This window comes from Malus sylvestris, chromosome 12, assembly GCF_916048215.2.
Source record: "Malus sylvestris chromosome 12, drMalSylv7.2, whole genome shotgun sequence".
Taxonomy (NCBI): Eukaryota; Viridiplantae; Streptophyta; class Magnoliopsida; order Rosales; family Rosaceae; genus Malus; species Malus sylvestris.
In genome coordinates, this window is record NC_062271.1 from 22,923,686 (window position 1) to 22,945,075 (window position 21,390).

Below are 21,390 nucleotides of genomic sequence, written 5' to 3' on the forward strand. Positions count from 1 at the left end.
CGCTGCAAACCGCCCCCAAGTCATCACCAACTGGACATTGGGCCTTGAACCTCAGGCCAAGCACGGCACTCCACCATGACAGCCACGGTGTACACTCCCTCGACGAACTCCGATGGCTTTCGAGGATTTTCCAATGAAGGTAAGCCTAAAAAATTTCCCCTGTAATTATAGGTCGTGTCTAGGTTCACGATTAGTAAGTTTTTCGGTGAATTTGGTGGTGTAGGAACTCGGAAAAGCTTAAGGAAAGTCACTGCAAATCTGGAAATTTCCAAGCCGTGGTTGTTTGGCCATATTTCAGGCCATTTTCGGCCAACTCTGGCCACCAATTGGTACTGACTTGGTATGAATCTCTTCTCCACATTTCTAACTACATTTTGGCTTTTGAATCAATCAATTTGGTTAAGAAACAAAGAAGTTATGAAGCTTTGAAAATTGCCCAAACCTTTGGCAAAAAACCCAGAGCAAGCATCGCCCATTTTGAGGCGTTTTTCGGCCAAACCATGGCGAGTTGGCCCTCGTATAGGGTATCAATCTCTTCATCTCGTCGAGTACTACAACTTTCATGTTTTGATCACTTGATTTGGATTAGTATCGAAGAAGTTATGAGACTTGGAAAATCAACTCAAAAATCGGCCAATTTATTGGCCTAAAAACAGGTCAATCTGACCTGTTTACCCTGAAATCCAAATCCTTTGAAGTCTAGGCCTTGGGTTGAATTACTCAAGCCCAATCCAATTATTTTTATTTTTTTTCTATTTAAAAACCCGAAGGCATTGGGCCGGGCTTTCAAGCCCAATACCCTTTAAACCCTAAAAGCCCTTGGACCCAAACTCTTTAGGCCTAACCCATTCTAACCCAAACCTTTGACCCGTTGACTTTGACCCAGTCTAACCGTTGACTTTGACTGGTCAATGTTGACTGTAGACTTTTCGGGTTTCGTTCGGAAAACCCCTCCTAGGCTAATTTTGACGTTCTGAACTCGTTTTTGAAGCCTGTTTTCCAAAATTCAATCGTTTGAGTATAGTTTTATTAATTTGACCCTTTATGTGCTTAGGTGCAATTAATAGCGACGGTTCCGTTATTCCTTTTGGCACGGCTTTGCACCAATGGTGTAGGGTGAGTGGACCCTTTCTAAAAATACATGTTTTAATAGTAGTAATGCATACATGAAAAACGTGATCTAATGATTACGTTTTGAGATAACATGCTTACTGAGGCTATTTTGAATTATTACTATTTTTCCTATAACCCGTGTTCTTTATCGAATATCTGATGGATGACGATATAATATTTAGAGCATATTTCGAACACCTCTTTATAGTATAGATGATGGATGATTTTATACTATGAAGTTGTTTTTCAAATATATGTATGTTCAATGGTTTTGTACTTACCTAACGGTTCATATTCTGCTAAGGGGCGAGGGATAGATTCCGTCACGGGTGAGGTTACGGTGTTGGCATAGGGCTTGAAGGTGATTTTTCTCTGGCAAATTGGCACAGGGATAAGGATCTGGCACGGGGCTTGAAGGTGATTTTTCTCTGGCACGGAGCTTACAATAGTATCCGTAAGCTCAAACCAGATAAAAGGCCAACCTGCGAATGCCCAAAAGGGTTTTCTTTTCTTGATCCGAAGGATATATACCGAGGCTGCCGGAAATCTGTGATACGCGGGGAATCAGTATTATCAGGTACCTCTATCTTTGTTAATGTTGTCTTAAGTTCTGCTCTCTGTCTCGGTTTTTTCTTCATTTTCCGGAAGAAACCTGCAAGACCTAGTCCATCCAAAAATTGAAGACAATTAATGCATACATGCGTACATGTGCATGTGTGTTACACTGATTGCATACGTTGCTAGCTAATTGTTTATGATGAAGCAGATAAATGGGTTTGGATTGGCATTTCTATAGCTGCTGCTCTAGTGCTTTGCACCGCGTACTATCTACTCCGACGAAGAAGATCAGCCCTTGCATCAGCTGGTATATTTCTTTAAATCATGTGCACCAGTAAGACAGGATTATTATTCACATATTTGACAATTGTTGTCTCCATCGAAACTTTAATTTCTTATAATTGATCTGTATAGGTGAGAACCGAACAGAGATTGAGAACGAAATGCCTATCTTCATGAAATCTAATCAACCTACTGATGATGTTAATGGCCTCCAAAATGATGGGAAGATAGGACATCATGATTTAAGCGTTTTTAGCTATTCATCCATCTTGGCTGCCACAAGCAACTTTGCTGAAGAAAACAAGCTAGGAGAAGGAGGGTTTGGACCGGTTTGTAAGGTAACATTTTGAAAAAACAAAAATTTCTGCTTCTAATTCAAAAGCTGTAGGAAAAAAGAAAAGAAAAAGGAATTAGCTTCATTTGCCTAAAGATGACAGCAAAAACATGATATGGATTATCAATTCAGGGGAATTTGGCGATGGGACAAGAAATAGCTGTGAAGAGGCTTTCGAAATGTTCAGGGCAAGGAACATCAGAATTCAAGAACGAACTGATACTTATATATGAACTCCAACATATATAAGTAGTTCTGGTAAAACATTGTTGGGCGTTGAGAAATCAATCAACAATCCTGTAATAAAACATTGTTCCCATTGATAAAGTAGATCTGGTAACGAAAACAAAAATCATCGATTAAGTGGAATATTGTATAATATATTTTGCTAATTTCTAGTTGAAATGTTATGCCCATAAATTTTGCTGATTTTTTTAACTCGCATAATTGTCATGCATACATGTTAGCTATGTTGAAGATCAACACCAGCCCAATTGGTGTTTGGATGCTAGACAACTCTTGCAAAATACTATGTCGGTGGTACTAGCTAGAAGGTTCTGGAGATTCAAATATGCATGGGAGGTAGATGGTCAAGGTGCATGCACTTAAAATGCAAGACAATTCTAGCTCCAAAGTCGGTTACCTATCTAGAATTATCTAAACAAATATCTTAAGATTGTTGAAATGGAATGTTAGCGAAAATTCTAGAAGGTAATATAAGTTAATGGCTGGAAATGCACAAGCCAAGTCCACCGACTTTGGCTAGGTCGGTTATGCCATGTATAAATATAAGGTAGTGTCATGTGTGGTTGTAAGCTCGTAAAGAATCCAAGTAATCAAGCAAGTAGGCAATCAAGTGAGAGTGAGAAGTAAGTGTAGTTTTGTAAGGAGTGTGAGTGGTTTAGAGTTTGTCTTTAGGAGTGAGAGAGTGTCATAGCTTTTAAAATGCGTCATTGAGAATATGTTGTAATATTTCCTGAGTGTAATACAAGTAATTTGTTTACTTGTTTTGTCTCTCCAATACTTGTGTTAGAGTTTGTGTACTCTAATTTTCCTCAATAAGCTATCCCACATTGGGGGAAGAAAAAATAATGAGATTAAATGTGATTACCCCATTATAATTAATACCGAAGTTTTTGTGATAAAATTTCATACTTGACGGATTAGGTAAATGGTAATTATTAAGTTGAGAATAATATTGGTATCGTTAGCAAGGGGCCACCGCCTCCGGGCATGTGGACCTGAAAAATTAAAGGAAAACTAATGAAAAGGGTTTGAAAACTTTGAGTTTTAATGATAAGGATAAAATAAAGGGTAAAATGAATAGTATCAAGATTGACTTTTTAGTGTAAAAATATGATTTTTCGTTAAAGTGAACAGTATCGTGGGCTTTTCGTTAAAACTCCCATATATTAAACAATGCACGCCATGTCAATTTCTGCCAAGTTTCCATGGTCATCATCTGCAGAAATTGAATTAGGGCCCGGCTGCGGGCTGTTGGAATTTTGACGAAGGAAGAAATGAAGAAAAACTATAAATTTCGAAACTAAGTGGTTGGCTTCAAAGGAGTTCACCGTAAAATCAATTGGTGATAAGAGAGTATATCAACCTACTTATAAGTTTATACAAGATTTTTCCTTTCATCATTGTTGGATTCGTTCTTAACATTAGGAACAAAACCTTTTGCCTTGCGCTTATACGTACTTTCTCTTTCACTTTGTAATGTTCCTCATCTCATCAATGTGTTATCTTCGACCATATCTTGCACGGCTCCTTTTCGTGGTGGAGATTAGTCTTCTCTTATAGTCGGTAAATGTTAAGTCTTCTGACCACTAAAGACTTGCTGGCACAGCCATGCTTTGACTAATGTGGCTTTAACATAAAACCCCGACAACATTAGTTATACATTAATATATTTTAACACCAGCCTCGTGCTCGTTGATCATGGCTATCATCAACTTAGTTTTCTTGATCATTTTTGCATGCCTGTGGAGTTGCCATGATGGAAGAGACACGCTGAAACAAGGTGACACTCTCAATTCCTCAAGTTCCTTGGTCTCTGCATGGGGCAATTTCACTTTGTCTTTCGATGTAAGTATCATAGATGGTTCCAACTGTAGCTTTCTAGCTATCATGCGCAACGGAGAATCTGCAACTGCAAATAGAGCATGGATTGGCAACCGAGACTCGCCTGTTTTATACGCTTCATCCCCACTACTTACCTTGGACCTCAACAATACATTGAAGATTTTCCAAACAGTTGAGGATCAAGATCCTATTGTGATTTGTTCGTCTCCGCATACTAGTAATAATAATACTAGTGTTGTGGCTACCCTTTCGGATTCTGGCGATCTTGTACTACAGCAGGTGAATTCTGTGGACGGATCGGTGAACCGGGTAATTCTGTGGCAAAGTTTTGATTATCCCATTGATACCTTTCTTCCTGTTATGAAATTAGGTGTGAACCATAGGAATGGCCACATTTGGTCTCTTTCATCATGGTCAGGTATCTTCAACCCAGCTCCAGGGCCTTTCACCCTTGATTGGGACCCCAACCAAGGGCAACTGAAACTGAGGCGAAAAGGGGTTATTTTTTGGACTAGCGGAGTCTTAAAATCAGATGGGAGATTTGAATATATATTATCAGATGAATCCATGATGAAATATAAATTTAGCGTTGTTTCAAATGAAAATGAAGACTACGTTACTTACGCTGCTGCAGAAGGTGGCTCTCCACAAGAGTTGGTGTTGTACTCCAGTGGGTCACTGTATGAGTATCGTGTACAACGTGATGTTGCACAAGCAGAAAAATGTGATGGCTATAACACTGAGGGAGGGTGCGTGAAAAAGGACTGCCCGAGTGAATGTATGAAAGAATTTGGTGGTGAATTTGAGCTCAAAAATGCTTCTTTTGAACCAAGCAATATCACTAATACTTCAGGAGATCCCTACTGGTTTGGGAGTAGTAATACTGATTGTAAGGCTACTTGCTGGCAAAACTGTGACTGCCTTGGATTCGACTTCCCAATATCTGATATTCTCACTACTGGATGCCGATTTTGGAGTGTCGACAGTCAGTTCGTTGAAAACATCACCGGCTCGGGTACTACAAATGGTAGTTTTGTTTTGCCAAGAAAATCAAGCACGCCAACAAAATCTTCATCTCAAAATTTTATCGGTAACTCTAGACTCTAGCTACGCACATATATTCATTCTTCTCAAGATACATGTCATGTAAAATCAAATGAAAAACTTCAACTACAAATTTAACGACTCCTTCGGTTTAGGATGCCGGCTATTCAGTAATCATATTCGTTTGTATGCTAGTAATTTATTTGTGTAATTTATTTGTTTAATTCAATTAGCTAGACTTGTTTAACTGACAAATCAACAAGCTGATGTATATGTATATTTCATTATTATATTTTTTTTTATTTTTAGCTCATACTAGATTCAGGAATATGTATATATGGAGAAACATGGCTAATTAATATTCTACATGCAGCACGTAAGCTATGGATTGTCATTGCTATTCCCACTGCTCTACTTGTAGCGTTGAGTAGCATCTTGTATCAGCTTAAACGAAGAAAATTTTCTCAGGTAATCAAATTCTGTAAGCGTAATAACACGTTCTTTTTTGACAGAGTTTCGCATATCTGAAAGAAACATTAGTTGCACAGAATTTGGTTGGTAAAAGTCCTATCAGTTTCTAATGGGGTTGGTAAAAGGCCTGTGACTGGTTAATGAGATTGTTAGTCACTGATATGTCATTTACCCCCTTGTTCTGTACTAGAATCGATGACTATTGTTTTCTTGTAGTGCCTTTAACCAGCATTTTCCTCAATTGAAATGTTGACTTAATTTCTACCCTAAAACTAAACATGTAGACGAGAACGGGAGGAAGATTCAGAATGAATTGCTTAACTTCATGAGATCTAAAAGACGTAATGATCATGGTCATGCATGGGTTTCGAAATTATGGAAAGATGGGGCATTCTGAATTAAGTGCATTTTGTTGGAATATAAGTGTGTGTGCTGTTTTTCTAATGTTTCTAAGTTTAAATGTGAGCCATTGGATTATAGACCAATTGGACAGCTGAGATGTAATCTTAGTTTTAGTAGTGTATATTGCCACTTGTATCTATCTTATAGGGGAGATTACATGAATGGTAGAGATTGAATTGTGTAAAAGGAGAGGTTCTCTCTCTCTTCTCTACGGATATATCCTCGCACATGCCTTATGTGCTGAGTATGAATGAAGGAAAGCTTTGTTAGTTCTGTTTGAACATTCTTTCTGTATTCATCTGTGGTTGGAGAAATCTTTCATTTTCTTCTTGATTCACTTTTTGTAAAACAAGGTCATATTCCTCTATTCCAACATGGCCTCAGAGCCAGGTTCAATCGTTTAATACTGGGAGATTGAATCTGTGAAGTTACGAGATCTGTGTCTAACATGGCAGGATCTGGAGGAGGTGAGCTGGGAGCGCCGATCTTCACCGGCGAGAATTATGAATTCTGGAGCATAAGGATGAAGACCATTTTTAAGTCTCATGGACTATGGGAATTTGTTGAAAAAGGAATCGAGTACTCAGATTCGAAGGGAGCTGACTCAGATCTGAAGACGAAGGAGAAAGAGGGATCGAGCGAAGTTGCATCTTCCATAGAGAAGCTCATGAAAGATGCCAAGGCTCTTGGACTGATTCAGGGAGCAGTCTCCGATGAAATTTTTCCTCGGATCTCACACGAAGAAACTTCTAAGGGAGCCTGGGATATTCTGATGCAAGAATTTCATGGAGACAAACAGGTTAGAAGTGTTAAATTACAAGGTCTTCGTAGAGAATTTGAGTATACCAGAATGAGAGATGATGAATCAATTTCTGTTTATCTTACAAAATTATTTGATTTGATAAATCAAATGAGAAGTTATGGAGAAGAGTTGTCTAGAGAGAGGATTGTGCAAAAATTATTAATTAGCTTACCTTGTGCGTATGATTCTATATGCTCTGTGATTGAACACTCAAGGGATATAGATGTGATTGAGGTTCAAGAGGTAGTTGCCTCATTGAAAAGTTTTGCACAGAGGTTGGAGAGACATAATGAGAACAAGACTGAGAGAGCATTTGCGAGTCTAAGTGTGAATCCCAAACCTGTCAATTCTTCTGGAAATCAAGGCAATCGATACCAAAAGAATTGGAAGCCAAAATACAAAAATTGGAATCAAAAGCCTGTTTACCAATATGGAAAGCAAATTGTAGCTGCAGAAGGGGGAAGAAATCCTTGCAAGCACTGTGATAAGTACCATTATGGAGAGTGTTTTCTTAAAGGCAAGCCTAAGTGTCATTGTTGTGGGAAAATTGGTCACATTGCAAGGGATTGTAATAATAAGAAAAATGCTCAAGGTGTTCAGCAACTAAACTTTGCAGCTCAGGTTCCTTCTACAACTACTATGTTCTATGTAAGTAATGCGGTTGACAAGAAGTCTATTGAAGATGTATGGTATGTGGATAGTGGTTGTAGTAACCACATGACTGGTAGAGAAGATGTACTAATTGACATTGACAGAAGCATAACTGCCAAGGTAGAAATGGGAACTGGACAGTTGGTTGATGTTATAGGAAAAGGAAGCTTGGTAGTGGATACAAAGATGGGAAGGAGATATATCAATGAAGTGATGCTTGTCTCAGGTCTCAAAGAGAATCTACTAAGTGTAGGGCAGATGATGGAGCGCGGTATTTTCTTCTTTTTGGAGATAACAAAGCAGAAATTTATGATGATGGCTCTCTTTCAAATTTGGTTGCTAATGTGCCAATGAGAGGAAATAGAAGTTTTCCTTTGAAATTTCAAACAGATTTGCATCTTGCATTAAAAGCAAGTGTAAATGAGTCAACACTGATCTAGCATAGAAAAATGGGGCATTTGAATGTCAACAGTCTGAAGCTACTACAGGAGAAAGAAATGGTACTTGGATTGCTAGAAATCAAGACCATTAATAATGTGTGTGAGGGGTGCACTCTTGGGAAACATTGCAGAGATTCTTTTCAAAGGGAGACAACAAGTAGAGCTACTGTTCCATTGGAGTTGGTACACACAGATGTTTGTGGACCAATGCAAACCATTACCAAAGCTGGAAATAGGTATTTTCTCACCTTCATAGATGATTGTACTCGGATGTGTTGGGTCTATTTTTTAAGATACAAATCAGATGCATTCAATGTTTTTAAGAAGTTCAAGGCCATTGTTGAATTGCAAAGTGGATATAAGTTGAAAAAGCTGAGAAGTGATCGAGGGGGTGAGTACACATCTATTGAGTTTAACAGATTTTGTGAAGAAGTGGGAATGGAAAGGCAACTCACTGTGGCATACTCACCACAGCAGAATGGAGTAGCTGAAAGGAAGAACAGAACTATTGTGGAGATGGCTAAGTGTATGATGTTTGAAAAGAATATACCACTGGAGTTTTGGGCAGAGGCTGTCAACACTGCAGTGTATGTTCTAAATAGGTGTCCAACTAAGGCATTAGACAAGAAAACTCCATTTGAAGCTTATAGTGGAAGAAAGCCAGGAATCAAACATCTAAAAGTGTTTGGTTCTCTGTGCTATGCACATATTCCAGAACAGCAGAGACAAAAGTTTGATTTGACCAGTACAAAATGTGTGTTTCTGGGATATGGAAGTTGTGAGAAAGGCTACAAGCTTTACAATATTAACTCTGGAAAAGTCATTATTTCCAGAGATGTGGTGTTCAATGAGGAAGCTTGTTGGGACTGGAATGCACAAAAGGAATGCAGTCTTACAATAACATTTACTGATTCTCTCACTAAGAAAGGAAATGAGATTGAAGGAACAAGGTTGATTCAAGCTGAGATCTCTGAAGATGATGTTGAAATACCAGAAGATAGTGAAGAAATACATGTTAGATCTGATTCAGGTCCACAGGATGTTGATCACACACCTCTGAAATATAAAAGTATTGCAGAAGTGTATGAAAGATGCAATCTGTGTATAATTGAACCTGAAACATTTGAAGAAGCTGTCAAGGATGAAGCATGGCAGAAAGCAATGGAGAGTGAAATTGCAATGATAGAAAAGAATAATACCTCGGAGCTAGTTGATAGACCATCTGATAAACCAGTAATTGGTGTCAAATGGGTTTATAAAATTAAGTTGAATCTTGATGGCTCGGTTCAGAAAAACAAAGCAAGACTTGTTGCAAAGGGTTACTCTCAAAAGCCTGGTATAGACTTCAATGAGACCTTTGCACCGGTTGCTAGGCTTGATACAATAAGGACTTTGGTTGCTTTGGCTGCACAGAAAGGGTGGAAACTTTATCAATTAGATGTGAAGTCAGCATTTTTAAATGGAGTATTGCAGGAAGAGGTTTATGTTGATCAATCCCTTGGGTTTGTGATTAAAAACAAGGAAGATGGGGTTTATAGACTCAAGAAGGCACTTTATGGTCTTAAGCAAGCTCTCAGAGCTTGGTATGAAGAAATTAATTCCTATTTCACTAAGGCAGGTTTTCAAAGAAGTCCTAGTGAAGCAACTTTATATGTGAAGATTACTAAAGGTGGAATACTTATTGTTTCACTATATGTGGATGATATAATCTACACTGGGAATTCTAAAGAATTGTTGATGAAGTTCAAAACTGCAATGATGAGACAATATGAAATGACTGATCTTGGATTGTTGCATCATTTCTTGGGTCTTGGTGTGATACAAACTGATAATTGCATTTTCTTGCATCAGAAGAAATATGCAAAGACACTGTTAGACAAGTTTGGTTTCAAAGATTGTAAATCTGTTGCTACCCCTCTTGCTGTGAATGATAAACTGTCTAAAATGGATGGTAGTGAACAAGCTGATGAGGGTCTATATAGGCAGATGGTTGGAAGCCTATTATACTTGACTGCAACAAGGCCAGATATCATGTTTGCAGCAAGTTTGTTAGCAAGATTCATGCATGGTCCTACTAGAAAACATATGGGAACAACTAAGAGAATGCTTAGATACATTCAAGGCACACTTGATTATGGTATAGCATATGAGAAGGGAAATGAAGCAATGCTTATTGGCTACTGTGACAGTGATTGGTCAGGTAGTGAGGATGACATGAAGAGCACATCTGGGTATGCATTTAATCTTGGTTCAGGAGTGTTTTCGTGGGCATCAGTCAAGCAGAGTAGTGTTGCATTATCTACTGCAGAAGCTGAATATGTTAGTGCAGCAGAGGCCACAACACAAGCAATTTGGTTGAGATTTGTTCTCTCGGATTTTGGTGAAGGACAGGTTGAGCCAACTACAATCTTATGTGACAATACATCTACTATTGCCATAACCAAAAATCATGTGCACCATCATAAGACAAGACATATAAACAGGAGATTTCATTTCATTCGTGATGCACTACAAGATGGAGAAATCGACTTACTGTACTGCAAGACAGAGGAACAGGTTGCAGACATTTTCACTAAGGCTTTGGCCAGAGATCAATTTGAACTTCTGAGACAGAAGCTTGGAGTAATTTCAGCACAACACTTAGAAGGGAGTGTTGGAATATAAGTGTGTGTGCTGTTTTTCTAATGTTTCTAAGTTTAAATGTGAGCCATTGGATTATAGACCAATTGGACAGCTGAGATGTAATCTTAGTTTTAGTGTGTATATTGCCACTTGTATCTATCTTATAGGGTAGATTACATGAATGGTAGAGATTGAATTGTGTAAAAGGAGAGGTTCTCTCTCTCTTCTCTACGGATATATCCTCGCACATGCCTTATGTGCTGAGTATGAATGAAGGAAAGCTTTGTTAGTTCTGTTTGAACATTCTTTCTGTATTCATCAGTGGTTGGAGAAATCTTTCATTTTCTTCTTGATTCACTTTCTGTAAAACAAGGTCATATTCCTCTATTCCAACACATTTAGCTATCCATCTGTCTTGGCTGCCACTTGCAACTTCTCTGAAGAAAACAAGCTCGGGCAAGGGGCTTTGGACCTGTTTATAAGGTAACGCTTTAAATAGTACAAAGTGTATATTCGATCTATATTAACTGATAAATATATTTTTTTAGGGAAAATTGGTAACAGGATGAGAGATAGCAGTAAAGAGGCTTTCAATATGTTCAGAACAAGGAACACTGGAGTTTAAGAATGAATTAATACTCATATCTGAACTCCAACATGCGAACCTTGTTCAGCTCTTCGGATTTTGCATTCATGGTGAAGAGAGGATGCTGATATATGAGTACATGCCAAACAAAAGTTTGGACAACTTTTTATTTGGTAACTGGGAACTAATTAGAACTACATTAATTTAGCATTTGATTTCCTTTGTTCGAACTTTTTTTTTTTTTTTTTTTGTTTGTTCGAACTTTTTATTCATTGATATATTCTTAGTTAGCTTCCTCTATATTACAGATTCTACCAGAGCTCTACTAGATTGGAAGAGGCGTTTCAGTATAATTGAAGGAATAGCTCAAGGATTGCTTTACTTGCACAAATACTCGAGAATGAGAGTAATTCATAGAGATTTGAAACCTAGTAACATATTACTTTATGAAAATATGAACCCCAAAATATCAGATTTTGGTATGGCAAGGATTTTCACCTATAATGAATTGGAAGCAAATACTGGTAGGATTGTTGGGACACGGTAAGGACGCAATGCTTGCTTTCATTCTTATCACGTGTTTGCTTTTGGATATATGAAATGCAATTTTATAGAATTTTATGGATGTGTACACAAAAACATATATATTTACCTTTCCTTCTTCACGTGGTGCAGTGGTTACATGTCTCCCGAATATGCCATGGAGGGGATATTTTCAATAAAATCTGATGTCTTCAGTTTTAGGGTGTTAATGCTCGAAATCATAAGTGGCAGGAAAAACAACAGCTTGTCTTGTACAATGATGAGCGTGTGCTAAATTTAGTAGGATATGTACGTAACACAAACCTCTGCATTTAGCTCTTTATTCTTCTCCTTTGAGGTGTCCGGGTTGATAAGAACTTGAAGTGAGATTTCCTACAAGAAGAAATACCTCCATAGATTTGTTGACCGCAATCCTCACATTCGCCGAATCCTTCTTCGAGATGTCCCAAAATAATCTTCCTCAGCAATTTGGCGAGCGGGTACCTGCAAAAGATACTCCGACGCTCAAGTCAGTCGATTGATTTCTCTTCTTTGGATTCTCTCGGGTTCTCCTCACGTACCTTGTTCTTTGGCTCCACTCCATCTTTATAGGATTGCATGCCTGGAGAACAAATACCACGATCTCTCTCTCCTCCCCACTTCCTTAGTGGTCCTCCGTAATATGACTGCATGATTCGGGAACAAGCACCACGTCATACTTTCCTTTCCCACTTCCTTAGTGATCCTCCGTAACGGAGGCAGTTACCTGGACACGTGCGCCTGCCTGTTCCTCGTGGGCTCTCCTTACGGTTTACCTTGCATAACACCATTCCTAGGTGACTTGGATTGGCCCATGAGTCGAAACCGGATTTTATCTTCCCACAATGCCCCCCTTTTCCCTTTTTTACGTATGTAAAATAGGGGAAAACTAAGTTTTTCGATCACATGTGGCCTTGAAACTATGTTTTTCTATATATATACCATGAAAGTAGACTGACATTTACAAACGAGGATTTACGAACAAAGATTTACGAACGAGGATTTACGAGGACATTACGAAGGTGGACTGAGGACTGACATTACGAAAATAGATTGACATTACGAAAGTGGAATGACATAACGGAAGACCGACATTACGGAAGAGGACTGACATTTGGACTAACATTACGGAAGAGAACTGACGACAGAGGACTGACATTACAAAAGTGGACTGACATTACGAAAGTGGACTGACATGGCGAAAGAGGACTGACGAAATTTAACTGTGTAGTCTGACATGTCACACTTATGCGTATCTATTATATAACTCACTGTCCTGTCCCATCTTACCTTTATACATACATATATATATACATATGCATACTTTTGAGGACCTCACGTTCTTGCCAGACTTTTGCACGTTTTCCTATATGTACTTTTGTGGACATCATGTCCCGGCCAGATTTTTGTATGCTTTTGCATGCCTTTCTATATGTATACTCACCTATATATATATATGCACTCTTGTGGGCATCACGTCCTGTCTAGATTTTTGCATGCTTTTCTATATAGATATATATGTGTGTATATATATATATATATATATATATATATATATATATATGTATATATGTATATTTATATGCAATTTTGTGGACATCACGTCCTGTCTAGATTTTTTGCATGCTTTTGCATGCCTTTCTATATATATATATATATATATATATGTATGTATATGTACCTTATGTATGTATACATATATATGTTTGGATTCGTAGGCATATATAGGCAGATCTACGAGCAACTTACGTGTGCATATCTTTGCATACTGACATGCGGATCTTTGCACGTACTGTTCATATATTTGTGTACATCTTGCACGCATGTATATATATATGTATATGTGCGTGTGTGTGTCATTACCTTGTGTCTCTCCATCTTTGCTTGTCTTCACTTCCTCTGTTTAGTTTCTTCTCCCAGCCTGTGATTTCTTGCTTCAGAGACCTCTTAGTTTACAGGTAATTTTCATTTCAAACTCCTCTTGCGAGAATATTTCAAACATTACGAGCACAAATTCCCCTTCTGTCTTATCTAACCAAAATTTGGCCGGTAAGTCTCCCACTCGTCTATCATGTTGAGACGTACACCCTGGTCTAAATATGGTGGTACTCCACCACCCTTCAAAATTGTCAAGGCTCGTGACCTAGGTCATGTTCCAGATGACATAGACCTTAACCCACTTCCTGCCGGAGCCGACATGTATTCGGGCCTCGGCATCCCAGCTGGGTCTACCATTTTGTCTCCGGACCATATAGGGGTCATTAGTTTCCCGCTCCACCCCATGATTCATCTCATTTTATTCTTCACTAATACTCATCCTATGCAACTGAACCCAAATTCTTACTTGATTATGTCGACCTTTCTGGCATTGGGTTTGAAGCTAGGTGTATCCTTAGGTTTTAGGGATTTTCTCTATCTCTTTGACTTGCCGATTATTAAGGGTGAAACTAGCTTCTTTAATTTTAAACCTAGATATCGTAAGAAATTCTTGTCATTGGGCCCTTCGAGAGCCAGAGATTGGAAGAACCGCCCTCTTCTGATTTCGGGGAACTGGAAGGCTCCCGAGCTGTCACAACTATCTATTCCTTCTACTTTCGGTCATAAACCTGGTATATATAAATTTACCTTTATTATTATTTTTTCATAAATATGCGGACTTTACTTACCGTGAATTTCTTTCGTAGCTTTATCAGATGGTCCCGAACAGATCATTTCCAAAGACCGAAAATGTTGGCTAAAGAAGTTTGTGACGAGGAAGATATGGAGCTCTAGAGAAGTTGTCGACACCCTCACTCAAATCACCTCTCTCCGCAACTCCATCATTTACTTCCCGTACTGTTTGGTCGACCGGTAGTTGCCCCCAGACCCCCTACTCAAATCTATCTTCGCTCTCGATCTTGACCTTCAGTTCAGCGCAGAGTCTTCCTTACTTGTGACCGACTCTCGAACGGATGGCTCAGAAGAAGAAGACGAAGGAGGAGAAGATGAGGAGTTAGGGCAATCAGACACAAATTCTGACTCAAATTATTCTCCTGCAATGGCTTCACCACCCTTTGACATTCCACCGTCCCGCTGCGTTACCTCGCCTCCATGTGATCTTCCTGTGCCCAGAATTGCAGGCAGGTCGGATAAACGTCCTCTGGCAGATAGGCCCAAAAAGTCTAGGCGTGGTTTGTCGACTATCTTCGGCACAGCCCCAAGATATATGCTATGGCAACCGGCTCCTCTCACCTTCGGCTCGGCTAGTGGTGATGGTTCCAGCAATTCATCTCAAGCTTGGAGGACTGAGTTCACAAAAAGATATGGGAGTCACGTCACCCTTGGCGACGATCTATGGGACAATGTAAGCGCCGCTATTGCTGTGGCAAGGGGCTTGGTTCACCCTAGTGACGCCGGTCGTTTCGAGGCAATGCTCGATGACGATGTCGACTCTTATGAATCTCATTGCCTTATGAAGGTATGCCTTTATTCTCTCATGTTTTCGTCATTTCTGTAAGCTTTAGCCCTGACGTTGTTTCCAGATGGCTCTCATTCAAAAGGAAAAATCAGACAGACTGGCTACCAGGTTAGAATCCCTCAGCCTTACTCAGCAACAGGTTAGAGAGTACCTGGCTAAGCTTCATGGATATGAGGAAGAGATCACAAGTTTGCAAGGAGCTCGGGATGCTGCAACGTTCGAAGTATGTCGCGCGAAGGAAGAGTTGGCTGAGGTCAAGCGAGCGAGGGCCACTGAGCGCGAGATGAATATGCAGCAAATACGTAAGGAAATGACTTCCAGCTTCAGGTTTGGTTGGGTGCAAAGCCAGCAACGCCCGGAACATCGATTTGTAGATGATCTTAACGTGTATGATCGTCATATGGGAATTGAACTAGGTGGATACGAGTGGTACGAAGGGATGGATCCTAAAGATTGGAGACCCTCAGACCAACCTGCTTCTTATGATCTTATCCCAGACAGCGAGTTTGTTACTACTTCTGGACCCATCTCGAGTTTAGGCTTTGGAGGCTTTTAATCCGGTCCTCGTTTCGACGCTCAGTAGCTCTCGCAAACGCGTGGTCTGTTCTTTTGGGCTAAACCCTATTTGTGTTGATGATCCGTTCTCGTGGGCTAAAACTCCATTTGTGTTTGTAATATGTTTTTTCCCTTATTATCTCCGTTGTATCTTCGCGTGATTGTCGTTCACAAATTGGTCATTCGCCCTCCCACTGCCTAACTCTTCCTATCTGTTCCTTTTAATTTTCAATTTTAACTGAATGTGACCAATATCCTTTATCCTTAAATTTGAGTTTTCAAACCAAAGAGATTAACTTATCTTGATAAGATACGATCACCTTAAGTTTTGAATTTTCGTTTCTATCAACTTTGAATTGCCTCTATATAAAGGGGTGTTTGAAAGCCATTAGGTAGTACCTGGATCTTCATGGCTAACAATCGAAAAGTGAAGCTCCACTTCCGGCTCTACGCTGATGTTCCCAAAAAAAGAAGCTCCCTGAGGGGTTCCAGGTGTTTTAGGAATGTAATCGAGCTATGTTCTAACTCCTCTTCTCGTTCGCCAGGGAGGGCTTCTTATTCTTCTGAAGTCCCTAACACTTTTCGTGAATCCTCATACCAGTCTCGAGCAAGATCGGGTGGAAAACAAGCTCTAGACTTCATTGTCGATGGGATGATCTCTCCGGGGCTAAATCATACCACTCGGGCTCTTAATCCTATTACCGACAAAATGGTTTCTCCGGGAGGGAGTTACACAACTCGAGCTCCTAACTCTATCGCTCGTTATCCTGACCCTTATGCAGGAGATGAAGTGGGTCCTTCTCGTGCACCTTCCCGTCATCACCCACGTTGTCCCCAGTGCTTCGACTACTCTCTACTATTGAACGAGCGTGAAACTCTGAAGGGACACTTACAACGCGCTGAACACCAGGTGGATCATCTCAGGGGGGAATTAATGGCTGCCGATCGTGCCGTGTCTGCTGCTCACTCAGATGGCATATATGATCGTTTTAAACAAGGCGTCCAATATTTCCGCTCCAAGGCAAAAGCGGCATTTCCTTCCGTAAACTGGGATAGTCTCTCTACCCCATTAGACTAGGTGTCATTTTGCTTGTAATAAGTTGGGCCTTTAGTTCCAACCACTACTGGGATATCTAGTAGTGATGTTGTCCATATTTTTCCCTTTTTGCTAGTAGGTATACTTCTCATTCTTGTCTTTTATCGTACTATGTGTCCAACATCCAAGATGTTTTAAATAAAACATATTCTCTTTTACGGCATGAGAACAACATCCCACTGCCTAAGCTTTTTACCTTTGTACATGTCATGCCTCATTTTCCTCTGCAAACACGCGACGTGTTCGAGGAGGCAAATCAGATTAAATTCACCCTTTCGTTATCGATCTCAGAAATGATTCAACCTTGAATCAATTTTTACCTATTCAATCTTGGATGGGTCTTTGCCCATTGGTTTTCCTTTCCTGCTCGATCTTAGATTTTCGATCTTGATTGGGTCTTTGCCCATGCGATCTTGGTTTTTTTTTTTTCACTCGATCTTAGATTCGCGATCTTGATTGGGTCTCTGCCCATCCGATCTTGGGTTTTCTTTTCCTGCTCGATCTTTGATTTCCGATCTTGATTGGGTCTCTGCCCATCCGATCTTGGGTTTTATTTTCCCACTCGATCTTTGATTTTCGATCTTGATTCGATCCTCATCCCTTAGTTTGTACTCTTCAGCTTTAGACTTTATTTTAAGATTCGGATGAAATGCAATTTTATTTATCAAACAATAGGGAGAAGTCAACAGACATCTAGGGATACACCATTCGATATGCAAGGAAAACAGAAAGGGATTTACCCTTCAACATTACTGGAAACATAAATTTAAATATGGGAAACATAAACACGAAAAGTTAAATGTGGTACTTTCTCAAATGAATTGCGTTCCACGGGCGCGGCACATACTGACCTGTTTCAACGTGCCTGAGTTTATAAGCTCCCTTTCCGAAGGCTTCGGTCACCTCATATGGTCCTTCCCATATGCGTCCAAGCTTCCCTGCATTCAAATCTTTTGTGTTTTCCATGGCCTTTCTCAACACCCATTCTCCTACCCTGAATCTTTTCAACTTAACCCGTTTGTTGAAGTAAGTGGCAACTTGGTTCTGGTAGTTCGCAAGTCGTAGTGCGGTGATCTCTCTTTATTCCTCGACTAAATCAAGGTTATGGGCTAGCTGCTGATCGTTCTCGCCATTTTCCACAACTAATGTTCTGACTGTAGGTAGACCGACCTCTGTGGGGATAACCGCTTCAGTACCATAAGCGAGAGAGAATGGATTTTCACCCGTTGGCTTCTGTTTTGTGGTGCGATAAGCCCATAGTACATTAGGGAGTTCCTCATGCCACTTTCCTTTACGTTGTTCCAACTTTTTCTTTAAACAATCAAAAATCGTTCGATTCGTCTTCTCTGCTTGGCCATTGCCTTGGGGATAACTCTTGGAAGAGAATTGTAATTTGATCCCTTTCTCGGTGCAATAGGTTCTAAACCTTTGATTGTCGAACTGCGTTCCATTATCCGTCAGAATCGCCCTTGGTATGCCAAACCGGCATATAATATTCCGCCATACGAATCTTACAACGTCATCTTGTGTGACAGAAACATACGATTCTGCTTCTACCCACTTAGTGAAGTAGTCTGTGGTGAGAAGGACGAACTTGTTACTTCCGGGTGCCCTCGGTAACGGGCCTACGATATCTATGCCCCATTTTGCGAATGGCCAGGGTCCTACGATTGGATTGAGTTCTTCGGCAGGTTGTCGAACAACTGGGGCATATTTTTGGCACTTGTTGCATTTTCTTACATACTGCTCCGTGTCTCGAGCCATGTATGGCCAGAAGTACCCTTGAGTTAATGCTCGATGTGCTAAGCTTCTTCCTCCTGAGTGATTCCCACACATTCCTTCATGTAATTCTCTCAGAATCCATTCGGACTGCCTTGGATTTAAGCACCTGAGGTAACGTCCTGAGAATGACCTCCTATAGAGCGTGTCGCTAAGGATTGCATATCTTACTGCTTTCATTCGGAGTTTTCTCGCTTCCACAAGATCTTCCAGCTGGATCCCTTTTGTCAGGTAGTTTACGATTGGCGTTATCCAACAGTCATTATCCTCAGCTTGAGCTTGCTCTGGCAACTGGTTGTCAAATCTCGACCTTTGCCCGCCAATTTGCATCACGTCCGATTGCACTGCTCCGATACTCGGGGAGTGCATATATTCTACTTCGGCTACCCGCAGGTTCTCTTGTGCGGTTGACGCCGCGCACGCTAGCTGATCCGCTCTTTCGTTCATCTCTCTAGGTATTTGCTTCAGCTCGAAATACTTGAATCCATTCATCAGCCCTTTAACCAATTGCTGATATGCCTCCATCCTCGCATTTTTAGTCGTATACTCTTCAATTGCTTGGCCGACGATGAGTTGTGAATCACTATGCACGGTAAGACGGCTTATCTTTAATTGTTTTGCAAGTTCAAAGCCTAGTACCAGTGCTTCGTATTCCGCCACGTTGTTTGATGCAGGAAAATCCAACCGAACCAAACATTCTAAGTCTATACCTTCAGGAGAAATTAAAATGATCCCTGCCCCAGCTCCTGCTTGATTGGATGACCCATCCACATAAAGCTCCCATTTAATCTCACTAGGGTCGACTTTTGCAATTTCTTCGCATTCACCCTGCAAACTTTCACGAGGATAACACTCTACAAGAAAGTCAGCAATTACCTGTCCTTTGGCTGCGCTTCGAGGCCGATACTTTATGTCAAAGGAACTAAGTTCGATGGCCCACTTCGTAATCCTTCCTGATAAGTCCAGTTTAGATTAGATAGCCCTCATCGGTTGATTAGTTAACACCACAATGGTGTGTGCCTCGAAGTACTGATAAAGCTTCTTCTTTGCGATTACTAAGGCCAACACCATCTTCTCAGTGGGTGAATACCTCTTTTCTGCATCGATTAAACTTTTGCCCACGTAAAATATGGGTTGTTGGACCGAGCCTTCTTCTCTGAATAACGCGACGCTTACTGCCCCTTCGCTTACAGCTAGGTACATGTATAACAACTCCCCTTGCTTGGGAATGGTTAACAACAATGGGCTCGTGAGATATTTCTTCAGTTGTTTGAAAGCTTCCCTTTGCTCATGCCCCCACACATCTTCTTTCCGGTTTCGTATGGCTAGAAAAAAAGGTTTGCATCGATCGGATGATCGTGAGATGAAACGACTAAGGGCAGCGATTCGCCCGGTTAACACTTGAATGTCTTTGGGTGTTACCGGATCCGGCATGTTACACAAGGCTTCAACTTTTGTTGGGTTTGGTTCGATACCTCATTTGTTCACTATGTGCCCTAAGAACTGCCCAGATGATACACCGAATCCGCATTTTGCCAGGTTTAGCCGCATATGATATCTTCTCAATATGTCAAAGGTGTTGCGTAGATGATCAATGTGTTGGCACCTTTCTTGGCTTTTGACGACCATATCGTCAATGTAAACCTCTATTGTATTTCCGATTTGATTTTTAAACATCTTGTTCACTAACCTTTGATAAGTCGAGCCAGCATTCTTGAGTCCGAAAGGCATAATGGTGTAACAATACAATCCACTCTCAGTGATAAAAGCAGTTTTCTCTTGATCTTCAACAGCCATAGGAATTTGGTTATAACCAGAATAAGCATCTAAGAAAGACAATAGTGCGTACCCAGCCGTAACATCCACCGTCTGGTCAATCTTTGGAATTGGAAAACAATCTTTCTGACATGCTCTGTTCAGGTTAGTATAATCCACACATACGCGCCATTTTCCTTTTTCTTTCTTGCCCACCACCACGACATTCGAAACCCAAGTTGGGCACCAGACATCACGAATGAACCCAACTTCGAGGAGCCTATCGACTTCTGAACTGATAATTCGATTTCGTTCTGGCGCAAATCTCCTCTGCTTTTGTCTGTGTGGAGGACAACTCGGATCAACATTCAACTGATGGCATGCCACTTCCGGATCAATTCCTGGCATGTCCCTATAAGACCATGCAAAAACATCAGCGTTGTTTCTTAGAAATTTCAGCAACTCTTCGACTTCCGCATCAGATAGGAGGAAGCCCACCCATATTCGTTTCTCAAGATCGGTTGGATCCAAAACCTCTTCCCTCAATGGTTCTATAGTTGGGGGTTCTTGATCGCCGTTTTCCTGATCCTGTTGTGGTGGGTCCTCCGCTAATTGCTATAATGGTTTATTCTCATAAAGGTCCGTGCTCTGTTGCACTTCCTTGTTTGTCTTGATGTCTGTTGCCATGCTGTAGCATTTTCTGGCCTCCAGCTGATCCCCTTTGATGTCGATGGTCGTTTGATCATCCGTCGACAAACACCTCATTACTTGGCATCTGGTTGACGTTTCCCCAT

General features: G+C 40.4%; 1 protein-coding gene across 1 annotated transcript; it reads left to right on the top strand.

Moving 5' to 3' along the window:
- Positions 1-4,146: 4,146 nt before the first annotated feature.
- LOC126594054 (G-type lectin S-receptor-like serine/threonine-protein kinase CES101) lies at positions 4,147-6,057 on the top strand. Its single transcript, XM_050260256.1, has 2 exons — positions 4,147-5,465; positions 5,793-6,057. Exons 1-2 carry the CDS (start codon positions 4,232-4,234, stop codon positions 5,945-5,947), a joined length of 1,389 nt encoding a protein of 462 aa, XP_050116213.1. The 5' UTR covers positions 4,147-4,231; the 3' UTR covers positions 5,948-6,057.
- The last annotated feature ends 15,333 nt before the right edge of the window (positions 6,058-21,390 follow it).